Source organism: Olea europaea, chromosome 6 (genome assembly GCF_002742605.1).
Source record: "Olea europaea var. sylvestris chromosome 6, O_europaea_v1, whole genome shotgun sequence".
NCBI lineage: Eukaryota > Viridiplantae > Streptophyta > Magnoliopsida > Lamiales > Oleaceae > Olea > Olea europaea.
The window spans coordinates 10,821,904-10,832,386 of NC_036242.1; the positions used below are offsets into that span (position 1 = coordinate 10,821,904).

Sequence of the window (10,483 nt, forward strand, 5' to 3'; positions counted from 1 at the left end):
AATCAAAAGTAGGGGAGCGAATAGAGACTTCTAATAAGTCAAAAATCCTAGCGCTATCAAAAAGTGCCTTAGTAGGGCCATGACCCACAAGGCGAGCATGCCACCTACGAAAAGCTATATCAGATTTAGGCCAAGTGCGAATACCTCTTTCGCGAAGTGGCCCCAGCGGTAGAGAGTTTAGAAAAGGAGGGCCATGAGTGCAAGGAAACAGCTGACCCACCGCCGCCTGTTCAACTACCTCCGCATTGTTAAAGAAACGACCCAAGTAAAACTCATTACGTCCAACGTCGGCAGGCGCGAGAAAACTTGGGGTTATGTATGGGCGACTCAGAAGTTTCTGAAAGTCATCAAAACTAAAGGAATCACTAGTTTGAGATTGTGAAGCAGCCATTGGAGGATGAACGAAGCTTTTCGGGGTTACGTAACAAGGAAGCAAAAGATGAACAGTGAATCGTGAAAGAGATGCAGAAAATATGAGGCGTGGTTTGGTAGCAGTGAAATGGCGTGTTTGGGGTTTATAAGGGTTTGCAAAACGATGCACTTTTTCAAGTTATAGAAGGAAACAATGATTGAAATTCTTGGGAGTTTCGAACGTCGCCTGGAACATGAAGTGAATATGGCAAAATTCAATAATTATTATTAATTCTGCCATATTGGGGGGTAATTGTTGACACATAAAAATTCAGCCCAAGTCGAACAGCCCAAGGAGTAAAGCCCAATTGGAGAACCCCCAAATCGGATGGCCCAAAGAACGAAATCCAATCGAACGAGTCAAGGTGAAGGCCCAAACAAGGGGCCCAAGAATGCGGTAACGCCATCGCCCAAATTTGTAAGTCGCCCAGAATCTGAATGAATGGAGTGTCATACGGTCGCTTAGAGCTGTTATTCTACTCTCGCCCAAACCTTCAAGTCGCCCAAGGTATCAACAAACATAACGCATCGTGGTTATCAAAGAATGCAGTTATCAAGGCAGTTGTTAAAGTAGCCTTATCACGTTTCACAATTCAAGGAATTCAATCGAAAGCGGTTGAACGATGAAAGATAATGGCAGCAGTTAAGAGGCAGTTTCATGACAAAATGGCCACTACAAAGAAAGTGGGTAGTTATAGGACGATCAAACAGTTTTCAGAGTAGTTAATCACAAAGAGATCGTCTATGAGGTATAAAAGGGAGAAAGGACGCATAAGCAAAGGACCGAATCCAAAACTCTCGAACAGAGAATATGTAATTTTCATTTCCTTAGCTTTTAGATTTAAACATTTTTCTTTCTATAACTCGTGTGCTTGCACCCCTTGGAGGCACGTTGTTTTTCATCCCCAATTGTAAAGTTCATCGCCAATAAAAGAACCCCCCTTTTTGGGACTTTGTCTCAAGAGGTTTCGTCCCTTACACAATCGTCTGACCCTTTTTAATTGTTAGCGACTTAACCCGCACGAAACAATGTGAACCGTAGATGGCATAGCTAGTAGTGGCAACACCGCCCGTGAGTGTACCAATGTTGCCATACTTGAGAAAGTTCCAAGAGCGGGAGGCGGTTGTGTATGAACATTCGGAGGCGGAGCATTGAGGAGTCTGGAGGAGGAGATGTTTGATTCTTTCTCAAGGAAAATCGATTGTAATTTGATAACGGTTTCTGTGTAACACGATTCATTTGTCTCAAATTTGTGTAATTCATTATTCCCATTTTGCCATCCATTTTCAATTACAACAAATTTTTGTTTCTTCTATATCGTTTTTGTTATCCTTTTATAATTAATTGATTTGAATTTATTTATAATTATTTTAATGTGATAGTTATTTTTATTTAATGTTTATTTTTAAATTCCAATAAAGTAATAAGTATTGATACAATTATTTTTTTGTGCATTCAGTGTAAATTTTTTAATTGTGGTGTTCTGTTTAATATTTTTCTTAATTTATTAACAAATGCAATATTTTAGTTCATTAAATATTAATATAACGATTTTAGTAATCACTAGTTAGAGTGGAACGTGCATTGCATGTTATTTTGAAATATTTTATAAATACTGTAAGGGTAGCATTTGATACCAATTTATTGGGAGAATTTGATCAATCTTGAATGAACTAAAGAAAATAAAATTTAGGAGAAAATTAAGAGAAGAAAATTTTACTATCAAATCTCAACTTCTATGATTCAATTTTTTTGTAATGATGAAATACTACAAATGAGCAACTTTTTATATTAAATTTCACACATAAGAATTAATTGCTAGTATATGAATTTAAACTCCCATTAAAATTCCTAGATACATGAATAGAGATAAATTTATCTATAATAACTCTAGATTCATGTATATCAAGATTAATCAAGTCAAAATTGATTGAGTCTAGATTAATGTGAATGTTAAGTAATTGAAAACTAATAACACGAAATTCATATATGATAAGAACTTTATAGTATTTACTACATCTAGAAAAACGAAAAGTAAGATATTATTTTAAATAATTGAATTATAGTAGGGTTAAACTCGTCTAAAAAATGATTCTCATTTAATGTGATATTTACTATATTATAGATATAGATATACTTTGTAATTAAATAATTTAAAATAAATTGATTGTTTAGAAATAAATAATAAGGACATATAGCAAATATTATTCATTTGGTGTAATCATTGAAGTTCGCCAAATTGTAACAACAAATTTGATGTAACAATTGAAGATACCTTAAATCCTCCATTGCTTCCTAAGTTTTGGATTGAAGATAGCTTAAATCCTCCAATGCTTCCTAAGTTTTGGATCCACTAGGACCAGGTACATCTTACTTCTTTAAGGGGTTATTCTACTTGGACAGGCTCCTATCCAAACAGGGGACATGTGGCGGCCCCTATTGGCGTGATTAATAAGACTTTTTCTTAAGGGAAGCATTGTCCAAGCCGCCAAACACGTCCATATCTTTATTTGTAACAGCTTCCTCTGATTTTTCTGCTATTTGCTATTTTGTCCCCAATTTTTCGTAATTTGAAAACTAGTCCCTAAAATTTCCAGAATATTCCTTGTATTTTTTACATCGTGCCTTGCAAATTAGTCCCTTCCACAATCCGCAAATCAGTCCTCAAGTTTCCACAATCTTTCTATAATAATGGTTTCCGTCTAAGAAGCCATCGGGAGGGCCATCATATTCTTCATAAATAAGTGCGACATAATATTTCTTATTCACACTTCAAAGCATACAAACAAAATATTGTGACATAAACTACTTTCAAGAATGAGATGTGTTAAATAATAAAACGATGAAGATAATAATTTGACAAAAGAAGTTAAGAACATAAATATTACAATGAAAATTTAACATAATTAACATATTGAAATAGAATCTCGCTTTTACCTAATAAATTTAAAAAGCACACGAATTCTTGATTCGTTAGTTTACAGGCAAAGATTCGTTCAACTAAGCAATGGGCGTGGACGGTCTAGAAGAATCCATTGTAAGTGTGAAGTCAAATGATTGATAATTTGAGCAAAGGAGTTGCTAGGCTATCAATATCAACTTATAGGTGTTTCTGCCAATCATCGGAGGCCAAATTTTAGATTTCTGCAGGCTAATATAGGAAAATGTTAAGGTAAGGTGACATTATCCAACATATATAAAGGCCCCAGCGAGACTTTGGTGAATTATCGGAAAATATTCGTATTTTGATCCGAACTTTATCATAAATTTGCAAAAATTAAAAAAATATATATGTAGTGTTTTAAAACCAACCTCGATCCAGGTTCAAAGGACTCGGTCACTTATTTTTATTTTTTAAAATCAAATGTAGAATTACAATAAGTGAATGAGTTTTGATACTCAAAACAGCCGATGCCCTCTCCAATAGGAGACGCCAAATAGGTGCCCTATCACGGCCTATCATAGCAGCATAGCCCTAACCAAATAGTTAAGGTAATGATGCAAATCCTGTGCCATACATCCGTGGGCCATCTATGTAGTACAAAACTCTATAGCCAATTAAAGGGACATTTGATATTAATTACTCTAATTAATTTGGGTATTCGTCATATCTCTTTCAAATTAGAGGTATTCTTAACGTGTGAAATTGATAGATATATGAAAATGATCTCCTAAACACCAGTGACATGACAAATCATTTGATTGGTAAATGAGTTAATGGTAAGTCCTATGTATTTAATGATTTACTAATTAAATGATGTACCATGTCACCGGTGCTCACACACACACACACACACACACAAACACACACGAGACGTGCCATTCGCAACTAAACCAACTACACATATGTGATAGATTTTTTTAGCACTAACAACATTTTTGGAGACAACTTCGAGACTATCGATAACATCACATGTTGAAATGATCTAAAATTTTAAATTTTTAGATCAAGGGCTGAGGACACCTTTCACAGGCTCTGTCCGTGTAGCATGTTTCTTATAAGTTGTGCCGTGTTGGATCGAGTAAGTCACTGTGTTCAATGCATTTAATTTAAAAGGTAAACACAAAATACAAATGAAAAAAATAAAATAAAAAAATGAATGATATTATTACGTAGCGTTAATTAGTGTTTGACAACTTCATGTACTTAGAGAGGCATATTATTAATGTTATTCACTCCCATTTTTTAAAATACGAATTTTCTTAAATTTAATTTTTAATTACATATTTATTATTATTAATAAAATAATTTTGTACGTAAATTCATAATCCTTTCATACTCTTTAATCAAACATTCTCAAAAAGTCTCTACCAAACAAGGATGCGCTGTTTGAGCATATAGCGTTATTCATTTAAGTTGGTAGACAAGAAGACTACACAAACCAGTAATGTGGGGTTGGTTTGGACACGTTGACACATGAAAATCCTAAGTAAAGGTCAAACAGTACTCTTCCACATGGCAACCTTGTACACCCACAAAACTCCCACTGGAGTAGTTAAATGCCTTAATCTCCTCACATTTGGCATTTCTTGGCAGCCATGAAAATGGAAACTTCTGCTAATCCACTAATTTTTTTATTTAAGGTTAATTCTGTCATAACACAAGAATCCTATGTGTAAGAAGCATCCTTCACCCCCTATATAAAGAAATCTTCTATCATTCAGTCTGATACACCAACTCTCTGCTTCCCTTCCCTTGAAAATGGAGTATAAAAATTTTAGGAAAATGATGAGTAAATTTTTGGCAGCACAAAGCACGATTATACTCTCTCTATCAGTAGTTTCCTTAATCTTTTCGAATTCAGATTGCTTTTTTGCTTGTTTGAGTTCTTTGAAGTTGTACTTCTCTACATATCCATTCCATCTCCTGGGCCTTGCCTTAAACAAAAACTGCATATTTCTCATTTGCAATGGGCTGGTGATGTTTTTTGCAAAAACCTCTGGCGGCTCGATTCATCCTTCCTCTGGTTCTGATGTTAACGAGTTAGTGCATAAAATGATTGGCGATAGTTTGCAGCCATCTCTCGAGACAAAAGGACCCACCTTGTTGATCAAAGATGCGATGGACGTAGATTGTACCGATAATGAAGAAAACGAAGAACTAGAGGAAGAAAATGAAGCAGAAGCGTCAGAAGAAGAAGAAGAAGAAGAAGTGGATGAACGCTCTTATGAAGATGAAAAGAAACTCACAAACTCGGTTATGGAAGATTCAGAAGGCGACGGCCATGGTGACGAAGGAGGGGAAAACGAGTCCGAAATTGGGTTGTTCTTTGAAGAAGAAGAAGAAAGCATGGAGCTGTTGAGTACAGAAGAGTTGAATAAGAAGTTTGAAGATTTCATACTGAAGATGAAGGAAGATGTCAGGATGGGAAGCTCGACACCAACTAATATTGGTCAAGTACATTATAATTATGATATTAATTTGTATGACAAGAATTGGCCTATCATAACAGTCAATTAATTTCTTTTCTTTGGTAGAAAACTATTAGGCTTCTGAAATTTCTTAGTTTTTTTATGGCCAATGTATTAATTCTATGTTGGATTAATTACATTAACCTGATATATAGATTGGGAGTTTGATTCAGACGAAAAGCCCTATGAAAACTTCACGCGATGCATGATGTCCACAACAAGGATGGGGTCACACGAGACGTAGTAGCTAGGTTACTATTTAATTTCTTGTGCTTCTCGTCTACAAAGGGGATGATGCTCTCTTTTACACTTTTATTGGAGCGTAGGCTAATCCGTCTAAGTTTATACTAATTTTTTGGTAAAATGTCACCTCCAGTGATTTAAAAAATGTGGAACTATAGTTGTAAATACATTTTTATAGAATTTTTTTAACTGCATTTAATATTTACTAAACATTTAACTCTCTTAATAATGTCACTTAAAAATATATTAAAGTTTTTATGGGAAAAGCGCAAGAGTATCTTAATAATATTTTGTGTACATAAAATTTTACGTTGTGTAAAAGGTCAAAACTAGCATAGTGAGATTATTAGGACATCTCCAATGAAAATCCCAAGATGGTGCAACACCACCAAAATGATGTAGAAGTATGGTACAAAGCTCCTCCAATCATGCACCATCAAAGGAAATGCTATCTATTTTGCCGTTCATTTTGTTATAGAACAAAATTTTCGTCCCTTGGTGTCCCTAGCCTTAATTTAGCCCATATTTGACAATTATTATTTGAAAACTCTTTTTTTATATACTCATTTTTAACAACACATTCACACAATAAAATATTCTTTAGGTAATCCAAAACTTTTATCAAATTTTTAACTACACATTTTCCTAAAGATTACAATTCGAAACATTGTTTCTGCCAAATAATGATTATCAAATGGTGGCATCATCATCATCATCATCAATAATTATAATGGAATGAACTAAAATAAAAGTATTTCATAAATTTAAAAAGGTCACAAATATGATTATTCAAAATTAAGATGAAAATGTCACAATAGTCACATAAATACTAAACACTAGAATTATTTAAGGAAAATGATACATAAAATAAGACAATAACTTAGTAATTTGGCAGATTACTTTTGGATCCGCCAATTGTTAATAACTAATTTTTTTTTTTTTAAAAAATGATGATACATTGTTCATTTGGTGCAATTTTTGGTGTTTGGATTGGAGATAATTTTCAGTTTAGTGCAAGATTTGCACCAAAAAGATGCAAAATTGATCTAAATTTTAGTGCAATATTTGGAGATGACCTTAGTTTCTTGATTAAGCGTTTACTTACACGTGTGACTTCACGTATCGTTTGATTGTAACTTGTTGCATTCTATGAATGTTGAAAAGTTTAAAATAGTCGGGTTTCTCAATGATTCAATGTTGGGTACACACTGATTTTTATGTATTGAGAAAAGGAAATATAGGACCCAACAAAAAACGACTAAATCAATGAGTTATATGGTCAATGACATTCAGACAAACACGTTCTATTTTGGCATGATACATGAACTTCAAGCAGAAGACATGGTTAAGTAAAGCTTCTTTTGTCTTTACTATTCGAAGGGCATGAAATATATTTGTTCCCGTCTGTGTCACTAGTTAAGCATTGGAAGATCATCGATGTTCAAATAAAAATTTGTCCATTGTTAGCTTCAAACTCGAGAAAGCTCCCACTAACATGTTACTTTTATTCAATGCCTTGTTAGAATTCAAATTTAATAAGAGATTTTGATGCTTACTAAACAATTTGAGATAAGTATGAAATTTACGAGATTATGACCATTTTTTATTTTTATTTATTTATTTATTTTTTAAATTATAGAAGCTTGTGTAAGGTGACAATGAAATCCCGTGTGCGTCTTATTATGATAGGCGAAGCTCTATCAAGAATTAATTAATGGGACCCTTCTTCCAAGTCTAGTCAATCAAATAATGAATCCAAAACCCTAATGCTGATCCACATATTTGGTGGCATTAAATGAAGATTGGAAAGATCTAGAATAACCCCCTCATGTATGATTAGAACAAAAAGGGAAAATGCATTTTTTTTTAAAAGAAAAAATGTAAAATTCAATTAAACAAGGTGGAAGCCTTATGATTTAGGTGGATTTAGGTTCAGTGTCCGTTTGATTCTTTAGTTAAAGTTAATGATGTCATAACTTAACTGACCTCACTTTTAGCCCCTTTGAAAGTATAGAAAGTTGTTTGAAGTTTCGGAATGAAATCCCCATCAAAATATGAACTTATAAGTTTTTAGATATTCAATAACATTATAATCTTATGTTTTCGATGAATCCTTTATGCATCACTCAACCTTTCATTCTAGCGACTCTTTATCGAAGAACTCAAAAACCCTTCTAACTTTTCACTTTTGGAACTCTGAAGTTACTCACTCGTTCAAACCTTTCTCCCATCTAAAATCCTTGAGAGTATCATATTTAACGTTGCCAAAAACTTGACACTTGATTTTTAAGAATTTCATCGCATTTCACGCTTTGTTATGTGCTGTTATTACATGTTTCATGTACAATATTGAACATATCTTTAATATTGTTTAGACTATTTCTTTATCAAACATTAAATTTTACAGAAGATGGTAGTGCAATCATTTGGTTGGACGACATAAATCAAAACTATTAACATATATGTTTGTACTATAAATGGATAGCCTTGATTTGAAGACAGAATTACAATCATTTGGTTGAATGATCAACACCCAAAATGATAATTTAAGTTTATTAAATCCTGACCAAATGTGAATTCAAACGTTAATTATTAGATTGGTTATTTGTGATAGTTTAATTGGTTCAGACAAGCCAGATTGGATGATTTTAAGATGGGGAAATGGTGATTAATTTGGAATTGAACATCCGCCCCTTTAATGCATTGATGACAATGCAATTAATTTGAGCACCACGTTTGACTGCAAGAATTTATTTGAAAGGGAAATGATAATGTTTTTCTGCTTTTGAAAACGATCCACTTTTATATCCACATCACCGGAGAAGAAAAAAATTTTAGCCACAAGAATTAATAATTAACAAGAATTTTATAGGTGAAGTCAAACATTTATATTGGTATCTATAGGACTGACCAGACCATAAACATCTTTTCATGGTTAAGAAAAAAATGTAGTGTAAATTTTCCGGTTTTAGCGTTGCGTGTTCTATTTCTTCAAGTAAAATTGTCAATTATTTTGACTATATATTATTAAGTTGCGAAACTTAATTATTGTCATTATGTGGAGTTCCATCAAAATTTCATTTAGGCTATTTTACGAATTTTAAGCTTGTAATTTCATCTTTACCCTAATTTTTTTAATATAAATATTGAGCTGTGCCTGTCATTAGGGTTTTAAATAAAATAGGGTATTAGAGTTTTTTATTGTAAACATTTTTTTTTTCATCATAGTGAATTATTACAATAGTGGAGAAATAGTCTTATATTAAAACGAATATCTATAAATCTTTCACATTCTTCTGTGCATATTTCGTTATTGGGATTTTATTGCTTTTGGTAATATAGAAATATGATTTCTAATTCTCAAACATATATTTATTTGTGTAAGTTCATGCAAATTGATTAATTTAATCAAGAGATTTTAAAATGAATTAAAATTTAGTTTTTTAGTAGAAATAATATAACAATCACATAATAAACTTTAGACGCAACTATATGTTGCGAGAGACAATTCTGATTGGTTTAAAAGCGATTTCAATATTATTTTGTTGCTTTGACAAAAAAGATGTAGATAAATATCAAATATTAATTTCAATATCTCATTAACAACTATTACACACTCATATTTTGTGGGACTCACTACCCATTTTCATTATAATTCTCCTAAACAAAAGATTTTTGCTTAAAGAGTTTTATTGATTGTAACATATATTTTTTGTTCTATATCATGTTTTAAACTTTTGAATATGATTACATCACTTTTCTTGAAATGAAGTTAATTTCTTTTGAGTTCATGATTGCATCAACAAAAATTCAAATCCCAACAACCTCTAAAAAGGTAAATAAGAATTTCTAAATAAATATCAGATTTTGATGAGTACACTGTCCTTAATTTAATGCAAAATCCAATGAACACTATATCGGGAAAACTAATATTCAGATGAACATTCGAACAATCAAATCTTGCAATTGCGATGATTCCAATATTTTGTAATGTATGTCTTCGCCCTTTCAAAAATAAAAGGCTTGAGCCCTACTCAAATAATAGGATTTCGAGTTAGAAATTAATAGTTTTCACCCTATATTTTTCTAGCTTAAAACAAGAAAATAACGATACATCTGACGTACAGTTCTCAATAAAATTATATAATTAAAAGAATAATAATTTCTTATTGTGCATATAATGAAAACATACCTAGGCAGAGACAGAGATGGGTGATAATAACTTGATCCGTGGAAAGGATATACAGATTGTCTCGGGTAATAATATAGTAAAGTCTGTGGATACCGGTACAGGTCATCAATTGCTCCATAGTTGTATCCATGTCCATAATTGTACTGACCAGAGTAACCTCTACTTAATTCTGGGTGTTTCAGCTTGACCCATTTCAACTTTGCATGGTACCCGAGTATGTTCGG

At 32.6% G+C, this 10,483-nt stretch overlaps 1 protein-coding gene across 1 annotated transcript; it reads left to right on the forward strand.

Annotated features, from left to right (window-relative positions):
* Positions 1–5,073: 5,073 nt before the first annotated feature.
* Positions 5,074–5,976, forward strand: LOC111396492. The gene has a single exon (XM_023022916.1). The coding sequence runs from the start codon at positions 5,115–5,117 to the stop codon at positions 5,871–5,873; it is 759 nt and encodes a 252-aa protein (XP_022878684.1). The 5' UTR covers positions 5,074–5,114; the 3' UTR covers positions 5,874–5,976.
* The last annotated feature ends 4,507 nt before the right edge of the window (positions 5,977–10,483 follow it).